This window comes from Phascolarctos cinereus, unplaced genomic scaffold, assembly GCF_003287225.1.
Source record: "Phascolarctos cinereus isolate Bilbo 61053 unplaced genomic scaffold, phaCin_HiC Scaffold_4;HRSCAF=312, whole genome shotgun sequence".
NCBI lineage: Eukaryota > Metazoa > Chordata > Mammalia > Diprotodontia > Phascolarctidae > Phascolarctos > Phascolarctos cinereus.
This window is the reverse complement of record NW_027555847.1, coordinates 686,249,257-686,269,409: the sequence shown is the minus strand read 5'-3', so window position 1 is coordinate 686,269,409 and position 20,153 is coordinate 686,249,257. Positions and strand designations below refer to the sequence as shown.

The following is a 20,153-nucleotide window of genomic DNA, read 5'->3' as shown; positions in this document are numbered from 1 at the left end:
ATGTAATATATAGTATATTATTAATATCTCGTATATAATATATTATAATATAGCATAATCTGATATAATATAAAATTATAAATTTGTTTTAATTCTATTTTTAAGACTTAAGCAAGCCACAGTATCCTCTCCCTCAATCTGTGAGTCTAAAGTCCTTTTACCCTTTTAACTTCACCCTTTACCTACTATTCCGGAGAAACTTGCCTAAAGGTCAGGCTTTTGTCTTACAGTCACCTCCACATTTTCCTGTAGGAGCCCGAGGCCTTTGAGTCTCTGTTCTGTTGCTGTAATTTTTATCTCTAACCTGGTAACCTCACCCACCACACACTCAGCCCAAATTCAGTATCTAGATGCATATCTCATATACCAGTCCCTATATACTCATTGATATAGCATAAATATTAAAAATATCCATTCTGTCACATTAAATATTCAACATATTAAATATTAAAATATATCCAGATATATAGATATGTTGTGGTCGAGTTGTTTCAGTCATGTCCAACTCTCCATGACCCCACTTGGGGTTTTCTTGGCAAAGACACTGCAATGATTTGCCATTTCCTTCTCCAACTCATTTGACAGATGAAGAAACCAGGGCAAACAAGGTTAAGTGACTTCCCTAAGGTCACACAGCTAGTCAGTGTCTGAGGTCGGATATGAGCTCAGGTCTTCCTGACTCCAGGACTGGTATGCTTTATCCATTGTACCACCTGGCTGCCCCTAGATAGATATAGATATCTCCTATACCAGTCCATATACACAAACATATACGTGCAATGTATGTCATGTATGTAATATAGTAATATTATTGTATATAAAGTGTTATGTGTATGTGAATAATCTCATATGACAGTTCCTTCCAATTCACAAATTCTGTGATTCCAAGTGCTGTGCTTTAGAGACAGGCAGCCCTAGGTTCAAATCCTGACCCCAACACTTAATAGTTGGTGACCCTTGACATGTCATTTGACCTGTATATGCTTCATAGAATTGCCTCCTACTTATCTACAGAGGCATAGAACTTCCCCAAACGGATGAAATCAATCACAGATCCTTGGATATTTGAGAAAGATGCTGGAACTGGAGAAATAGGGGGAAGTCCTTCCCCTTTGAGGTTGGTCTCATGGGCTCCAGTCCTAGGCAGGTTTGCCAGAAGTGGTTGAGGTGTCTTGGGAGTCTGGAATTTCAGCTGGTGTCTTGGTTGAGAGAGATTGAAAGTAAACACCATCAGACTTTTTCATGCTCCAGATTCAGGAAAATGTGGGTGATCCCTCACATATTTGACTTGATAGTCATCTTCAATCATGTCATCTTTTAGCTTAGGGCAGGACTTTACCCGAATGGCTATTACCCTCTATTGCTTTGTATCAGCAGTAGAAAATAAAGCACCTTCCTCCCTTTCTCAGAGGAACTTGGGGTCCTCCCAGTTCAAGACTATTGAAGATGACTTGGTGTCTGCCCTTGTTCAATCTGGCTGCATTCCGGAGAACCATGGTGAAGATATGAAGAAGATGTCCTTTCAGAGGTGTGCACGGACAGACAAGGTATTCTCCTTTTCTTCAAAAAACTGGTGCTCTTTAAAAAAAATCCATGTCACTTCCTTCCCTGCCAACCAAAGCTCTCCCTTGTAACAGAGATATAATTGATAATAATAGCTAACATTTATGTAATGCCTACTGTGTGTCAGGCATTGTGTGAAGAGCTTTACAAATATTATCTCATTTAATCCTCACAACAGCATTGGGAGGTAGGTGCTATTATCATCCCCATTTTTAAAAAAAATAGTACTTTATTTTTTCCAATTACATGTAGAGATACTTTTTAACATTCACTTTTATATGATTTAGAGTTCCAAATTTTTTTCTCCCTCCCTCCTTCCCCTTCTCAAGATGGGGAAGCAATCTGACATAAGTTATACGCGTATGGTCATATTAAACATGTTTCCACATTAGTCACATTGTAAGAGAAGAATCAGAACAAAAGGGAAAAATCAAGAGAAAGAAAAAGCAACCAAAAAAAAAAGATGAAAATAGTATGCTTCAATCTTCATTCAGACTCCATAGTTCTTTCTCTGGATGTGGATAGCATTTTCCATCACAAGTCTTTTGAAATTGTCTTGGATCATTGTATTGCTGAGAAGAGCTAAGTCTGTCAAAGTTGATCATTATGCAATTTTGCTGTTACTGTATCATCCCCATTTTACAGATGAGGAAATTGAGGCAAACAGGTTAAGCAACTTGCCTCATATGTAGGTCCCTTGGGAACACTGAAAGGATTGCATATTTGCAGCCCACATCTAATTGTTATCTCAATAAAAGAAAGGTGTTATTCATACAGGTAAAAATCTGAGGCTGGTAAGTGTCTGAGGTCAAATTTGAACTCAGATCTTCTAAGTTCTTGACACAGAACTCTATCCACTTTGTCGCCTACCTATTAGGAAAAAACCAGCCATGCATTGGTTATGTTTGATAATCTATTCCTCATTCTGTACCTGTGATTCCACACCTTTCTTCTAAAAGGACTTTCTTGTTTTTAAGAATTAGATTTTTATTGATGTCACCTTGATGTCCCCTCCTCATCTCCCCTCTCCCACAAACAAAAAATTTAAAAATAAAAAATTAAAGGAAAAAAATTCCAGCAAAGTCAATCAACACTTTGAAAAAAAAAATATGAGACCATGGTGCAGTTCTGATTTGTATGAATGATGAATCCCGTGATTGGTATCATGCATTCAGATTCTCGCTCTTCAAAGTTAGTCATGTAAAATATGGTCATTGGTTCCAGCCCAGCGGAAACATTCTGGAAGGATTAAGCCACTTCACGGGATTCATCAGTTGTACTGACTGGGACCTAGCAGGAGACAGGTAGCATGCTTCTTCAGTGGGAAAATTTATTCTCCCTGAAAGTCATCTGGACTCATTCCATTGATTCCTGGTTCACTTAACTTTTGTGTTGGTTTTACTTGTGTGATTGTGGATGCTATTCTTCTGTCTCTGCTTACTTTGCTCTGCATCGGTTCCTATGAATCTTGGTTCATATTCTCTCTCTCTCTTTTTTTTTTTTTGGTTTTGGGTGAGGCAGTTGGGGTTATTATTAAGTGTTATGTATCTGCAGCTGGATTTGAACTCAGGTCCTCCTGACTTCAGGGCCGGTGCTCTATTTACTGCACCACCTAGCTGCCTTCTTGGTTCATATTCTTTGTGGCACAGTGACATTGCATTACTTACACATTGCCATGGTTTTTTTAGTCATTCTCCCAATCTGTGGTTACTTACCCCTTGTGTTTGCTACTACAGAAAAAGTGTGGCCAGAAGTATTTTTGTACATATGGGACTTTTCCCTCTTTCCTTTGACCTCCTTGGGGTATATATTGTCATGGTTGAAATTAAGGTAAACTGAGAGACAAAGTTCAGAGCATGATAAATTCATTAGTTAGATTAGCAGTAATCAATAAATAGGGCCAATGGCCTCTCAGTAACCAAAAACCTTGAGTGAGGGCTGACACATCAGCTAGATGACAGAGCAAAATCTTGAGCAGCATAGGTGTCTTCTTCTGATTGGTTCTCAATGACACATCAGAATTGAGATTACAAAATTTTGGACCTCCCCTTCTGAAATGCCCACAGCCAAGACTTGTGATGTCACAAGACAAAGGTTCCCAGGCAAAGGAGTAGTAGTCTTCAGTCCTGGGAAGGTGGGAGTTGCTATTATAGTTTAAATTAATGAGATTTGACTTTTTATGTTAATCATGTTTCTCTGGAAAATGGGGTTACAAAGGTGGAGGTAATTGTAAAACTAAAGTCTGATCTTTAGGCAAATTGTTCTATGCCTGGGAGAGCTTTGCACTCCAGCCCTGTCTTCTCCCTCCTTCCAATTAGTTTGTGTACCTTTGGTCTGATTAAGCTTAAAAAAACGCAAACCCTCTAGTCCCTTTTAATTAACTGTCAGGATGATGGTTAGAAGCTAATTGACCAAGTCAGTCATCTCATTTTTAGATTATAAGTTCTTTTTATCAGTTTTTTGAAAATTAGTGAATTCATGTATAACTTGTATCAAGTTGCTTGCCTTTTCAGTGAGGGTGGATGGGAAGGGAGGAAGGGAGAAAATTTGCAACCCAAAGTTGTAAAAACAAATGTTGAAAATTGTTTTCACATGCAACTGGGAAATAAGATATGCAGGCAATGGGGTATAGAAATCTATCTTGCCGTATAGGAAAATAGAAGGGGAAGGGGATAAGAGGAGGGGGGGTGATAGAAGGGAGGGTAGATTAGGGGAAGGGGTATTCAGAATGCATGCTGTCTTGGGGTGGTGGGAGGGGTGAGATGGGGAGAAAATTTGGAACTCAAAATCTTGTGGAAGTGAATGTTGAAAACTAAAAATAAATAAATTAATAATAATAAAAAATAAAAAATTAGTGAATTGCCCACACTCGGGTCCCCTGGGAAGACTGAAAGAATTTCAGACATGCAGTCCATGTCTGCTTCTTACCTATAAAAAAGACAGGTTAAAGTGAGGTATCTCACTTTTCCAAACTATGTGTAGACATGTGTCAGTCTTGTATCCGGCATAGGTGCACATCAGCAGTTTGGAGAAGGAGAAAGCCATACCTGTCGGTTTCATTCTTGTTCAGTTTTTTCTTTCTCTTTTTTTTTCTTAGAGGGGAAATCAACCGCTGGGCCTGGTACTCTGGCTGTGTGTACTCAGTCTTCTTGTCTGAGGCACTTTGAAATGGAGCCCTACCTGTGGACTTCTGTTTATCTCCCCCGTCCCTGCCCCCAGATATGTAGAGCTTGGATTTTTTTTTCTTTTTTTGCTTAACTCTTTTTATTTTTGGTGAGGCAGTCGGGGTTAAGTGACTTGCCCAAGGTCACACAGCTGGTAAGTTTCAAGTGTCTGAGGACAGATTTGAACTCAGGTCCTCCTGACTCCAGGGCCAGTGCTCTATCCACTGCACCATCTGCCTGCCCTTGGATTTCTTTTCTTTTTTCTTTCTTTTTTTCTTTTTTAAAATTTTATTAATTTATTTTGATTTATCAACAATCACTTCCATATGCTTTTGAGTTGAAAATTTTTCTCCCCCTTCCTTCCCCCCACCCTCCCCAAGACAGCGCACAATCTGATACAGGCTTTACGTTTACATTCCATTAAACATATTTTCACATTAGTGAAGTTGTAAGTAAAAATTAAAACCAATAGGAGGAACCATCAGAAAGATGAAACAAAACTCAACAGAAGGTAAAAATAAGTGATAGCGATTCGACTTCCATAGTTCTCTCTTTGGATGTGGACAGCATTTTCCATGCCGAGGCCTCTGGAGATGTCTTAGATCCTTGTAATGCTGAGAAGGGTTCAGTTTAACAATATTAGTCATTGCATAACGTGGCTGTTATTGTGTACAAAGTCCTCTTGGTTCTGCTCACTTCACTCAGCATCAGACCATATAAGTCTTTCCAGGTTTTTCTGAAGTCAGCCTGTTCATCATTTCTTATAGCACAATAGTATTCCATTACATTCATATACCACAACTTGCTCAGCCATTCCCCAATTGATGGGCATCCTCTCAATTTCCAATTCTTTGCCACCACAAAAAGAGCTGCTATGAATATTTTTGTACATGTGGGTCCTTTTCCCATTTGTTTGATCTCTTTGGGATATAGCCCTAGAAGTGCTATTGCTGGATCAAAGGGTATGCACATTTTTGTAGCCCTTTGGGCTAGTTCCAAATTGTTCTCCAAAATGGTTGGATCATTTCACAACTCCACCAACAATGTATTAGTGTTCCAATTTTCCCACATCTTCTCCAACATTTATCATTTTCCTGTTTTGTCATGTTGGCCAATCTGATAGGTGTGATGTGGTACCTCAGAGTTGTTTTGATTTGCATTTCTCTAATCAATAACGATTTAGAGCATTTTTTCATATGACTATAGATGGCTTTAATTTCTTCATCTGAGAACTGTCTGTTCATATCCTTTGACCATTTATCAATTGGGGAATGGCTTGTGTTCTTATAAATTTGTCTTAATTCTCTATATATTTTAGAAATGAGGCCTTTATCAGAGAGACTGGTTGTAAAAATTCTTTCCCAATTTTCTACCTTCCTTCTAATCTTAGTTGCATTGGCTTTGTTTGTGCAAAAACTTTTCAATTTAATGTAATCAAAATTATCCATTTTGCTTTTCATAATGTTCTCTATTCTCTGTTTGGTCATGAATTCTTCTTTCTCCATAGATCTGATAGGTAAACTATTCCTTGTTCTCCCAGTTTACTTATGGTATCAGCCTTTATATCTAAGTCCTGAACCCATTTTGACTTTATTTTGGTATATGGTGTGAGATTTGGGTCTATGCCTAGTTTCTGCCATACTCTTTTCCAGTTTTCCCAGCAGTTTTTTTCAAAGAGTGGGTTCTTATCCCAGAAGCTGGGGTCTTTGGGTTTATCAAATAATAGATTACTATAGTCATTGACTACTGTGTCTTGCATATTTAACCTATTCCACTGATCCACCTCCCTATTTCTTAGCCAGTACCAAGCAGTTTTGATGATTGCTGCTTTATAATACAATTTAAGATCTGGAATTGCTAGGCCACCTTCCCCTGCATTTCTTTTCATTAGTTCCTTTGATATTCTGGACCTTTTGTTTTTCCAAATGAATCTTGTTATTATTTTTTCTAACTCTATAAAATAATTTTTTGGTAGTTTGATTGGTATGGCACTGAATAAGTAAATTAGCTTAGGTAGGATTGTCATTTTTATTATATTAGCTCGGCCTACCCATGAGCAACTGATGTTTTTCCAATTATTTAGATCTGATTTTATTTGTGTGAAAAGTGTTTTGTAATTGTGTTCATAGAGTTCCTGGGTTTGTTTCGGAGGTAGACTCCTAAATATTTTATAATGTCTACAGTAAGTTTAAATGGGATTTCTCTTTCTATCTCTTGCTGTTGGGCTTTGTTGGTAATATATAGAAATGCTGATGATTTATGTGGGTTTATTTTATAGCCTGCAACTTTGCTAAAGTTGTTTATTATTTCAAGTAGTTTTTTACTTGATTCTCTAGGATTCTCTAAGTATATCATCATGTCATCTGCAAAGAGTGATAGCTTTGTTTCTTCTTTGCCTATTCTAATGCCTTCAATTTCTTTTTCTTCTCTTATTGCTAAAGCTAAGGTTTCCAGTACAATATTGAATAACAGTGGTGATAATGGACATCCTTGTTTCACCCCGATCTTATTGGAAATGCTTCTAGCCTGTCCCCATTACATATAATGCTTGCTGAAGGTTTTAGATAATGCTATTTATTATTTTAAGGAAGACTCCATTTATACCTATGCTTTCTAGTGTTTTTAATAGGAATGGGTGTTGTATTTTATCAAAAGCTTTTTCTGCATCTATTGAGATGATCATGTGGTTTCTGTTGGTTTTGTGTTGATATGCTCAATGATGCTGATAGTTTTCCTAATATTGAACCAACCCTGCATTCCTGGTATAAATCCTACCTGGTCATAGTGTATTATTCTTGTGATAAGTTGCTGCAATCTACTTGCTAGTATTTTGTTTAAAATTTTTGCATCTATATTCATTAGAGAAATTGGTCTATAATTTTCTTTCTCTATTTTGACTCTTCCTGGTTTAGGTATCAACACCATATTTGTATCATAAAAAGAATTTGGTAAGACTCCTTCTTCACCTATTTTCCCAAATAGTCTATATAGTATTGGAATTAATTGTTCTTTAAATGTTTGATAGAATTCGCATGTAAATCCATCTGGCCCTGGAGATTTTTTCCTAGGGAGTTCATCAATGGCTTGTTCAATTTCTTTTTCTGAGATGGGGTTATTTAAGTATTTTACTTCCTCTTTGTTAATCTGGGCAATTTATATTTTTGTAAATATGTATCCATTTCACTAAGATTGTCAAATTTGTTGGCATATAGTTGGGCAAAATAATTCCTAATTATTGTTTTAATTTCCTCTTCCTTGGTGGTAGCTTCACCCTTTTCATTCTTGATACTAGTAATTTGGTTTTCTTTCTTTTTTTTAATTAAATTAACCAAAGGCTTATCTATTTTATTGGTTTTTTCATAAAACCAGCTCTTAGTTTTATTTATTAGTTCAATAGTTTTCTTAATTTCAATTTTATTAATTTTTCCTTTGGTTTTCAATATTTCTAATTTGGTGTTTAGTTGAGGATTTTTAATTTGTTCTTTTTCTAGTTTTTTTAGTTGTATGCCCAATTCATTAATCTCCTCTTTTTCTATTTTATTTATGTAAGCATTTAGAGATATAAAACTTCCCCTAAGAACTGCTTTGCTGCATCCCATAGGTTTTGGTATGTTGTCTCATTATTGTCATTCTCTTGAATGAAATTATTGATTGTTTCTATGATTTGTTGTTTGACCCAATCATTTTTTAGGATTAGATTATTTAGTTTCCAATTATTTTTTAGTCTATCTTTCCATGGCCCTTTATTACATATAATTTTTATTGCATCATGATCTGAAAAGGATGCATTTAATATTTCTGCCTTTCTGCATTGGATTGTGAGGTTTTTATGCCCTAGTACATGGTCAGTTTTTGTGTATGTGCCATGTACTGCGAGAAAAAAGTATATTCCTTTCTATCCCCATTCAGTTTTCTCCAGAGGTCTATCATACCTAACTTTTCTAATGTTCTATTCACCTCCTTAACTTCTTTCTTGTTTATTTTGTGGTTAGACTTATCTAGTGCGAGAGGGGAGGTTCAGGTCCCCCACTAGTATAGTTTTGCTGTCTATTTCTTCCTGTAACTCCCTGAACTTCTCCTGTAAGAATTTGGATGCTATACCATTTGGTGCATATATGTTTAGTAATGATATTACTTCATTGTCTATGGTGCCTTTTAGCAGGATGTAGTTTCCTTCCTTATCTCTTTTGATTAGATCTATTTTTGCTTTTGCTTTGTCTGAGATCAGGATTGCTACCCCTGCTTTTTTACTTCAGCTGAGCATAATATATTCTGCTCCAGCCTTTTACCTTTACCCTGTATGTGTCACTCTTTTTCAAATGTGTTTCCTGTAAACAACATATTGTAGGATTATGGTTTTTAATCCATTCTGCAATCCTTTCCGTTTTATGGGAGAGTTCATCCCATTCACATTCACAGTTATGATTACTATCTGTGTCTTTTTCTCCATCCTTTCCCCCCCATTTATGCTTTTCTTTCTCCTTTTTCCTTTCCCCCTTCACTAGTGTTTTGCTTTTGACCACGCCTCCTTCAGTCCCTCCCCCTTTTATTATCCCTTTCCCTTTTCTTCCCCTTTAGTCTTACTGCTTCCCTCCCTTTCCCCCCTTTTCTTTCCCCCTTCCTTTTCTTTCCCCTTTTCCCTCCTACTGCCTATAGGGCAAGTTAGATTTCTATACCTAACTGATTATATTATGCCCTTCTTGAGCCAAATCTGATGAGAGTAAGGTTCAAACAATGCTCCCCACCTCCCTTCTTTCCCTCTGCTCTAATATGATTTTGTGTCTTTTCCTGTAATGTAATTTATCCTTGTCTGCCTCCTCCTTTCTCAATACATTTTCTAAGATCAGATTGATTCACTTATTTGCATCCATTCAACCCACTTGATTAGATTTTTTTTTATCATTACATCAAAGTCAATTAATATCCACCCTCTTTATGTATACTCCTTTAACAAGGTGTAATAACAATAGAGTTCTCAAGGGTTGCAAGTCTCATATTCCCTTGTAGGGGTTTAAACACCCCCCCCTTATTAACAACATATTGTATCTTTCTGTCCCGTTTCCCTTTTTCAGTCCTTCTTGAGTCCTGTACTTGAAGATCAAATTTTTTGTTGAGCTCTGGTCTTTTTATCAGGAAAGTTTGGAAGTCTCCTATTTTTTGAATATCCACCTCCTCCCTTGAAAAATGATGCTCATTTTTGCTGGGTAATTGATCCTTGGCTGCATTCCAAGCTCCTTTGCCTTAGGAATATCATGTTCCATGCCCTGGTCTTTTAATGTAGAAGCTGCAAGATCCTGTGTAATCCTAACTGTGGTTCCATGATATTTAAATGGTTTCTTTCTGGCTGCTTGCAGCACCTTCTCTTTCATCTGGTAATTTTGGAATTTTGCTATTATGTTCCTTGGCGTTGTCAATTTTTGGGATCTCTTTCAGGTGGTGATCGGTGAATTCTTTCTATGGTTATTTTCCCTTCTGGTTCTAGGACTTCGGCAGTTTTCCTTTATGATTTCCTGAAAGATACTGTCCAGGCTCTTTTTTCATCATGATTTTCAGGTAGTCCAATAATTTTTAAATTGTCTCTCCTGAGTCGATTTTCCAGGTGGTTGTTTTACTGATGAGGTATTTTACTTTTCATCTATTTTTTCATTTTTTTGTTTCTGTTTGACTGATTCTTGCTCTCTCATAGAGACATTAGTTTCCATTTGTCCAATTCTAGTTTTTAACAGATTGTTTTCTTCTGTTAGTTTTTGTACTTCCTTCTTCAATTGGCCAATTGTGTTTTTTAGGGACTTGTTTTCTTCAGTGTTTTTTTTTCCAATTGGCCAATTGTATTTTTGAAGGACTCTTCTACCTGTCTCATTTGACTATTAAAATCCTTCTTGAGCTCTTCTAAGAAGGCTTTTTGGGCTTCAGACCAGTTCATGTTCCGTTTTGTTGTTGCAGATGTGGGTTTGTTGACAATGTTGTCCTCTTCAGAATTTCTGTGTTGATCTTCACTCTTCTCATAATATGAATCTATGGTGTATTTCTTTTTACTCATGGTGTTTCTTTATTCCCTGGCCTTTAAAGAGATTGAGCTCTCCTGCTGGGGAACAGAGGTACTGACCCAAGCTTCTTGTGTTGGGAGCCTAGGTCTTGGTCACTGGCTTTGCTTCTGGGCCTCTTATGCTGGCAATTGGAGGCTGCAGGTTTCTGGCAGCTTACCTCGTGTTGGGCTGGAATCAGCAAGGCTGGAACTTTCAGGCAATTCTAGTTTGCCTGTTTTTCCTTTCCTTTAGCTTTCTTCAGCTGCTTTTAGATGGGTGCTACAGGGTGTTTATCTGCCTGGGGCCCCCTGCAGTGTCGTCTCCCTCGTTTCTGCTAATGCACTGGGAGATTCCTTTGCGGTGGAGTGCCGAGGCACCTGGTGGTTTTCTGAGCTGGTTCCCACCAGTTCCCCCCGCCCTCACTGAGGCACTCGGAGGTCCAGGTGTTGGTATTTGCCTGCTCTACCACCTGGGCTTCAGGATTTCTTCACAATTGGAGGCTGCTTGCCTGGTGTTGGGTTGGAATCAGCAAGGCCGGGGCTTTAGGAAGCCTTTAGCTTGTTTTCTTCACCTCCTTTCAGATGAATGCCGCAGGGTACTTATCCGCCTGGGCCCCTTGTAGTTCTGCCTCCCTTATTTTTGCTGAGGCACTGGAGACCCATTTGCGGGCTGCTGCACTACTGCTCCTGTCTTTCTTCTAGTTCAGTGTTCCAGGGTTTTTTTTCTGGGGTAATATTTTCTGGGTTTTCAGAGGTTGATAGGGGAGAGTGAGAGCGACTACCTTTTCACTCCACCATCTTGGCTCCCAGAGGCGGAAGTCTGGATTTCTTAATATAATTCAAATTCTACATGGGAATTCCAACACTGTCCTGTTTGTCTGTGTCCCCCCCACCCCCCAATAGCCCCGCCCAACACCCAACCCCCCCACCCCCAGCTGTTCTAACTGCCTTCTCATTTCCAGGGTGTGTCTGCTGCTGGCCAGATTGTATCCCTGAAGGTGTGGCTCATTGACAACATTTTGGAAAAGATTAATAGTCATCTTCCATCTCATATCAGAATCCTAGGTAAGAATAGAGAAGGGGGAGGACCTGTCTGAGGCTTAATGAGGCTTAGAGGTGGGAGACTATGGGTGTAGAGCATTGAACACACTGGCAGACTTGGTTAATGTGTCCATTAATTCCTGGATTAATTTACTAAATGAGTTATAAAATGAATATATGAAGAGATTGGATTAGGTGACCTCTCACTAGGGTCCCCTTCCAGCAGCAGTATTATTGGATTATAGCTAAAATGATGATCAAAGGTGAATGGTTGACAACCCAAACTTTTGAGTACTTTCTCTGTTCTGACAAGATGCGGCTAGTAAGTGTCTGAGGCTGGATTTGAACTCAAGAAGGTGAGTCTTCCTCACTGTCCGCCCGGCACTCTATCCACTGCACCACCTACCTGCCCTTGGAGTCAAGAAGAGCAGAATTCAAATCCAGCCGCAGACACATCCCAGCTGTGTGACCCTGGGCAAGTCACTTCACCTCTACCTGCCTCATCTGTAAAATGGGAATACTGATAGTACCTACCTCCTGGGTTATTGTGAAGCTCAGAGAAGATGAGAAATTGTAAGGAGCTTAGCACAGTGCCTGGCACATAGTATTCTCTTCCGTCTTCCCCTCTTCCCTGTAGGACTCTGGGAATGTTCTTGCCTCTGTCACACTGTTTTGTATAATAATCTGTGTTTCTGCCTCCAAGTAGAGTACAGGTTCCTTGATATCTTAAGAAAAAAAACAAAAGCAGCTAACGTTTTGCATGTATAGAACGTGCACTGATTTTTATCAGTATGGGGAATGCCACGTATTAGATCTTTCTCCATCAAGATGCGTCCTCATCCCTTGGAGGCTCAGAGAGTTTATAAGATTATCAGATTAGAAGGGACCTTAGAGGTCATCTAGTCCAACCCCACTTGTACAGATGAGGAAACTGAGGCTCAAAGGGGGAAGTCACGGAGAGCCACACAGCTGGCAAGCAAGAGCACTTAGTCCTATAAAGCAAGCGCTCTTCCCTCTGTACCAGCAGTTCCCAAAATTTTTGGTCTCAGGACCCCTTTATATTCTTAAACATGATTGAGGACCCCAAAGAGTTTTTATATATGTGGGTTATTGATATTTGCTGTATTAGAAATGAAAAACTGATAAAATTTTTAAATATATTCATTTAAAGATAATGAACCTATTACATGTTATCATAAGTAATACTTTTTGTAAAAAAAAAAAAAAAAAAAACACTTTATTTTCCAAAACAAAAAAGATTTAGTGAAAAGAATGGCAATTTACTAGCTGCGTGACCCTGGGCAAGTCATTTAACCCCGACTGCTTCACCAAAAAGGGGGAAAAAAAAAGAATGGCATTGTTTTACATAGTCTTGCAAATCTCTCTAATATCTGGCCTAATAGAAGACAGCAGATTCTCCTGTTTCTTTATTCTGTGGTGATATGTTGTTTTAGCTGAAGTATATGAAGAAAATCTGGCCTCACACAGGTGTGTAGTTGGTAAAGGAGGAGTTGTTTACAGGCAAATAACATCTTAATGTTATTTTGAAAATAGTTTGGACCTTGAGGACCCCCTGAAAGGATCTTGGGGACCTCCAGGGGTTTCAGGGCACACTTTGAGAACCACTGCTCTGTCGCAAATTGCCTTGTGCACGTGGGAGATGCTTAATACATTTTTGTTGAATTTTTGGTTGAGGGAGTAACATGGTATCAGTGTACAATATACTTGATTTTAACTCAGGAGACCTAGGTTCTGATCCTGGCTCTGCCAGTCATCGCCTGTCTGACTCTAGGTACGTCACTTACCCTCTGCTGGTCTCAGTTTCTTTGTCTGTATAATGAAGGGGCTGGGCCTCTGAGCTCCTTTGCAGTCTCAGATCTAGAATACTGTGAACAGTAGCCAACATTTTTATAGTGCCTACTGTGTGCCAGGCATGATGCGTGCTAAGTGCTTTACAAATATTATCTCATTTAATCCTCACCACAACCCTAGGAGGTAGGTGTTGTTATCATCCCCACTGGGAGGCAAATATCATTTAAGTGACTTGCCCGGGTCACACAGCTAGTAAGCATCTGAGGCTGGACTGGAACTCAGACCAAGTGTTTTGTCCACTGTGGTACCGGCTGCCTCTATGACTGGATGATTTCTAAGGACAGTCAGTCAACAAGCATTTTATTAAGCCATATGCCCTATACTCTGTGCCAGACATTGGATATACAGCTACAAAGAATGAAACAATCCCTGCCCTCAATGAGCTTACCTTTTAATTGGAGGAGACAGCAAGCACATATAGAATTACAAAGAGCCTAAATGTAAAATTAAAAAAAAAAGATATACACACATACAAAGGAGTTAAATACAAGATAGTTTGGGAGGGAGGGTGCAAGCAGTTGGGGGGATCAGGAAAAGCTTCCTGCGGAAAACCGAGAGATATTGAGTTTTGTGCCTTCTAGGCATGGGGGACGGCCAGTGCAGAGGCCTGGAGATGACAGCTGCCCCCCACTCCTAATCTCATTGCAATTTATAACATTTCAGTGTTTCTTTCCCCACCCTCTTTCATTATTCCTCCCCAGGTCTGAAGAGGGTCACCGGGAGTTTTAATTCGAAGAACAGATGCGACGCAAGGACCTATTTCTACATGCTGCCGACCTTCGCCTTTGCCCACAAGGACCACGACGTCCAGGACGAAAGATACCGCCTGAGCCCGGACACCCTGGAGAAAGTCAACCAGCTGCTGGCTGGCTACAGGGGGACCCACAACTTTCACAACTTTACCTCTCAGAAGGGCCCCAAGGAGCCGAGCGCCAGGCGCTACATCATGGAGATGCACTGCGAGGCGCCCTTCGTGCGGGAAGGCATGGAGTTCGCCGTGATCAAGGTCAAGGGCCAGAGCTTTATGATGCACCAGATCCGGAAGATGATCGGCCTGGTGATTGCCGTCATGAAGGGCTATGTGCCCGAGTCTGTGATGGAGCGCAGCTGGGGAGAGGAGAAGGTGGACATCCCCAAAGCGCCAGGGCTCGGGCTGGTCTTGGAGAGGGTCCATTTCGAACAGTACAATCGGCGTTTCGGGAACGATGGGCTGCATGAACCCCTGGACTGGGTGGAAGAGGAAGAGAAGATGACTGTGTTCAAAGAGCAGTATATCTACCCCACCATCATCAAGACGGAGATGGAGGAGCACTCCATGACGAGCTGGCTGAACAGTCTCCCCAACCACGACTTTGACACCGGCTCCCCGGAGGCCAAGGAAGATGCCGGGGACACCAAGGTGAGAAGGGCAGGGGAGTCCCCAGGAGGAAGCTAATTTCCGGATTTCAGAAAATGACTCTTGGGGTGGGGGATGGTGGCTTACTGAAATCTTGTGAGTTTGAGAACACTAAATTTGGCCCAAGGCTCCCTGAAACTTCCCACCACTGGGTGTCACTTGTGCTCAGGAAGCTTCTGGGACGGCCTGTTGCCTACAGATTCCTTCGCTGGACATTTAAACGTCCGCACATGCTGGCTACAGCCTGTCTTTCCAAGCTGATGACACATTATGCCCCTTGTGACGGTTAAAAAATTATGAGAGACCAAGTTTCTGGGTGAATGAAGATCAGTTTTATTGACTGTGTTTAGGAAGCAGTCAACAGAAAAAGGCTCAGTGTAGCCAAAGAGACCGAACCTCGTGAACCTTCAATATTTATGAAGTCTTTTGAAAAAGGGGTTCACCTGAGGCTGCAGTGGATAGAGCACCAGCCCTGGAGTCAGGAGGACCTGAGTACAACTCTGGTCTCAGACCAGACACTTGACACTCACTAGCTAGGTGACTCTGGGCAAGTCACTTAACCCCAATTGCCTCACCAAAAAAAAAAAAAGAAAGAATATTATAATGGGAGATGGGCTATATGTTAAAAAGAGGGTCTCGGGGATTTTTTTTTGTTTGTTTGTTTGTTTGTTTGTTTTTGCTTTTTTTGGTGAGGCAGTCGGGTCAAGTGGCTTGGCCAGGGTCACACAGCTAGTAAGTAGGGTCTTGGGTTCTTGACTTGTGTCACCCAAGTCTTGCTTAATAGAGACATCAATTTCCATATCACTCGTTAAGACAGAAGGGAGAGTCAGCACTTCCCCAGACGTGTCCGAGCAAACACAATGAGTAGGAATACACCCATTAGCCCAAACTTAGAATTTCTTTTACTGTCTATTAAGATCTTGGCCTGGTTGGTCAATCAGATTTCCCACACTAGTTGATTTCGGGATAAGGAAGCAGAAAAGGGGGAAAACCTTGGTCCTAATACAATAATTAGTTATTAAATACAAGAGAGAAATCTTAATTTCTCATACCCCTCACACATTTGACCTGCTTGCTGTTCCCCATCCATAACTCTCCATCTTTTACCTCCCTGTCTTTGCACAAGTTGTACCCCATGCCTGGGACGCTCTCCCTTTTTAACTCTGTATCTTGAAACATCGAGTACCCTTCAAGAAGTCCTTTTTTTGTTTGTTTTGCTTCTTGGTGAGGCAGTTGGGGTTAAATGGCTTGCCCAGGTCACACAGCCAGTAAGTGTCAGGTGTCTGAGGCTAGATATGAACTCAGCTCCTCTTGACTCCAAGGCCAGAGCTCTATCTACTGTGCCACCTAGCTGCCCCCAAGAAGTCCTTTTATATGAACACTTTGTGGGTACTTCTCTGCCATCTCCACCCCATGCAAACTCCTCAAAGGCAGGGATTGCTTTGCTTTTGTCTTTGCAGCCCTAGTGGCTGGTACGTGGAATGAAATAAGCATTTATTAAGCACTTAGTGTATGCTAGGCACTATGCGAAATGCTTTTCAAATATTTTCTCATTGGACTGTTAAAACAATACTGCAAGGTAGGTGCTGTTATTATCCCTATTTTACAATTGGGGAACTTGAGTCAGACAGTGAGTAAATGACTTGTCCATGGTTACAGAGCTAATAATTGTGTGAAGCTAAATTTGAACTCAGGTCTTTCTGACTCTAGACTTAGTACTTTACCCACTGCACCACCTAGCTGCCTCTGCATGTAATAGGGGCTTAATTTTGCTTGTTGACTGTTTAATTCATGGCTTCATTCCTTGACAAACATAAGGAAGACAAAGTGGTTTAGGGAAAGAGAATTGAATTTGTTATTAGGAGTCCTGAGTGTGAATCCTGGCTCTGCCTCAATCAATCAATCAATCAATCAATCAATATCTATTAAGAGCCTGCTATGTGCCATGTTTCTTTGTGACCTCAGGCAAGTCATATCACTTCTAGCTTACAGTTAACTTCTTAGTTAACTTATAGTTAACTAGCTAACTTCACAAAACAAATCCCCTTCATAAAAGTATTTGTTCTGTAAAGCTTGGACTCAGTCATAAGGCCACACCCAGGGACCTAGAAGGCCACATGCGGCCTTGCGGCTGCAGGTTCCCCACGGCTGATACACAGTAACAGTGATGCTGTCAGGAAGATCACGTAGTACATAGAATGACCTGAATGAAAGAGCAGTCACTAGTAGGGTGTCCCAGGGACCTGGCCTTGTGCTCTTCAGTATTTTCATTAGTGACTTGGAAGAAGCCACAGATGACATAATTATCAGATTAATAGCTGGTATGAAGCTGAGAGGGGATGACTAAACACACTGGATGAAAAAGGTCAGGCTCCTGAAAGATCTTGAAAGGCTAATGTAAGGAGAATGAATGTAAGGCCCTGTATTTGGGTTCAAAAAAATCAACTTCCCAGGGGCCGCTGAATAGAGCACCAGTTCTGGAGTCAGGAGGATCTGAGTTCAAATCCAGCCTCAGACACTAGTTGTGTGACCCTAAGCAAGTCATTTAACCTTGATTGCCTCCCCCACCCAAAAAAATTCAACTTCCCAAGTACAGGATAAGGGAAGAAGTATGTTCAGAAAACAATTGCTATGAAAAAGATCTCAAGTTTTGTTTTGTTTTTTAATGAACTTCAAGATCATTATGAATGAACGTGTGTGTGACATGCCAGCTCTGAAAGCTAACGCTGTCCATTAAGGGCAAGTCATCGGCTGCAGAATGATTGAAGTGACAGTCCTATTGTACTTTGCCCTAGTCAGAGCACATCTCAGTTTGGACACATTTTAGGAAAGGCAGAGATAGACCTGATCTCAGAGAGAATGGCCAAGCACTTAGTGGTGTGGGGTGGGTAAGAGTGCTGGGTCTGGGTTCAGGAATTCCTAAGTTGAAATCCCGCCTCAGACACTTATGAACTGTGTGACCTTGGAAGAGTCACTTCACCACTGTTTGCCTCGGTTTCCTCATCTGTACAATGAAAATAATAGTAGCACCTACCTCCCAGAGTTGTTGGGAGCACTAAGTGTGAATGAACTTGTAAAAAACCCTTTAAAAAATCTTAAAAGTGCTATAAAAATGCTAGTTGTTATTTTTATTGTTGTTGTATTCAGTGTGTGTTATTATACCATCCCAGATGAGGATCAGTTGAAGAGATGTTACCATGTTACCATGGAGAGGAGAATGCTTGGGAAAGACATTTCATGCAGTTTTCAACACTGCTGATTTGAACTTGGTTTGCTTGAATAAGATGAATATCTTCAGACACAAACAGTATGGGAATTTGTTTTGTTTGTCTATACATTTTTCCCACCTTTTCTTCTATTTTTTAATTTGGCAACATAGAGCAGGAGGGAAAGTGAGCTTAGAGATGAAGAATTGCCAAAAAAAAAAAAGAAAGAAAGAAAGAGGTTTCTTGAAGCACTTTTTCTTTTCTTTTTTTTTTTTTTGCTAGGCATTGGGGTTAAGTGACTTGCCCAGGATCACACAGCTAGTAAATATTATGTGTCTGAGGCTGTATTTGAACTCAGGTCCTCCTGACTCCAAGGCCGGTGGTCTATCCACTGTGCCACCTAGCTGCCCTGCTTTTTTTTTTTTAAGGACAGCAGAAGGGAACCCGGACAAGGTGGACAGCTTTGAAAGTAACATGACTGAATTCATATATTTAGAAAGAAAGCAAGCTGTACATAATAGTGATGCACAGTTTCATGTATCAACCTCATTTTCTGCTCTATTTTATTTGGTTTTTGTAAAGTTTGGAATTTTTCAGAACTTACAGAGTTTTTAAAAACAACAACAAAAACATTCTCCGTGGCCCCAGTAGGCAGGACTGAGGGCCACAGAGGCAGATTTCAGGGACTTGAGGTTGGAAGGACTCCGTTAGAGTCAGCAGCTGTCCAGAAGTGCAGTGGGCTGTCTTTCCCATAATTACATGTCTTTCTAGGGGAACTGGGTGACCACTTGTGGGTAAATGTTGTGGAAGAGATTCTTACTTGAGTGTGACTAGATTAAGCTAAATGGCCCCTGAGGTCTTGTTCAGATTTGAGATAACATGGTTCTCTGAACTAGCCTTGCTCAAATGATGCTCATTTGTGTCTCATCTCAAGTTTGGAAAATGCAGTATGGTTTCTGTTTACCAGGTGATACACAGGAGTGCTCACCACTCAGTTTTTTTCTTCTCTTATTGACTCATCTAAAACTCTTCTCTTCTCTCACAGGCTACTGGTAGTCTTAAAGGCAGTGATGGAGGTGGGGATGACTCTGACTGAGAGGTCACACGTCGCCAGGGGAGCAGAGCCGCGATGTTTCTATATCTCACCTCCGGGGCCTTTGCAAATCCCTCTGCAGCACACATCGACATACATCCTTGGCTTATTGACTTGCTTATGATGACCAGTTGCTAATGATAGAAAGGAGCTGGGGAGATAGAAATCATCGGGATCATGGTTCTTGACATAGAGGATGTCAGGGTCAGAAATACTTGAAAATTTTATCCTTAAAATAAAGGACTGATCTTGTTATTTCATTGACTTGAGGATTCCAAAGCATGGTAGCCTTCTATGTTTGGATCACAAAATAAACTGCCTGTAGTCTTCTGTTAGTCTGTTCTTTTAATGGTGCCCACTTCTAGAACATTGGGAAAAGGAAAATACATGTGTGTTGTTTTTTTTTTTTAAAGAAATGATTTTATTAAATTGTGCTTCTCTACTTGTCATTTTTTGGGGGGAGTCAATTTCTTGCTCACTGGGTTACTCTGTGATTTCTAGACTGTGTGAAGTGTTTTTCTTTCTGGACAATTTAACACATTTCCTGAGCATCTCCCATTTGAAGAGGCCCTTTGTTGGGTGCTAAAGGGAAGGCACAGACAAATAAAAGAGGCTTTTGTGTCTTCAAGGGTTCAGTTTAATTCAGCACACACTTATTAACTGCCTACTATGAGTCAGGGAGTGAATCAGGCACTGGGGATTCAAATACCAAAATGGAACTCCAGCTTCATTTCCCATCTGTAAAATGGGGATAGCAAGGGCCTTAACACTTACCCAATAGGGTTATCGTGAG

At 40.3% G+C, this 20,153-nt stretch overlaps 1 protein-coding gene across 1 annotated transcript in view; it reads left to right on the top strand.

Moving 5' to 3' along the window:
* PUS1 (pseudouridine synthase 1) overlaps positions 1-19,695 on the top strand; it is a 29,516-nt gene extending 9,821 nt beyond the window's left edge. The window contains exons 4-7 of the mRNA XM_021004374.2: positions 1,410-1,547; positions 11,715-11,817; positions 14,367-15,064; positions 19,313-19,695. Coding sequence (XP_020860033.1) covers positions 1,410-1,547; positions 11,715-11,817; positions 14,367-15,064; positions 19,313-19,363 — 990 coding nt within the window. The 3' untranslated portion in view covers positions 19,364-19,695. The remainder of the gene's footprint in view (positions 1-1,409; positions 1,548-11,714; positions 11,818-14,366; positions 15,065-19,312) is intronic.
* Positions 19,696-20,153: the final 458 nt, after the last annotated feature.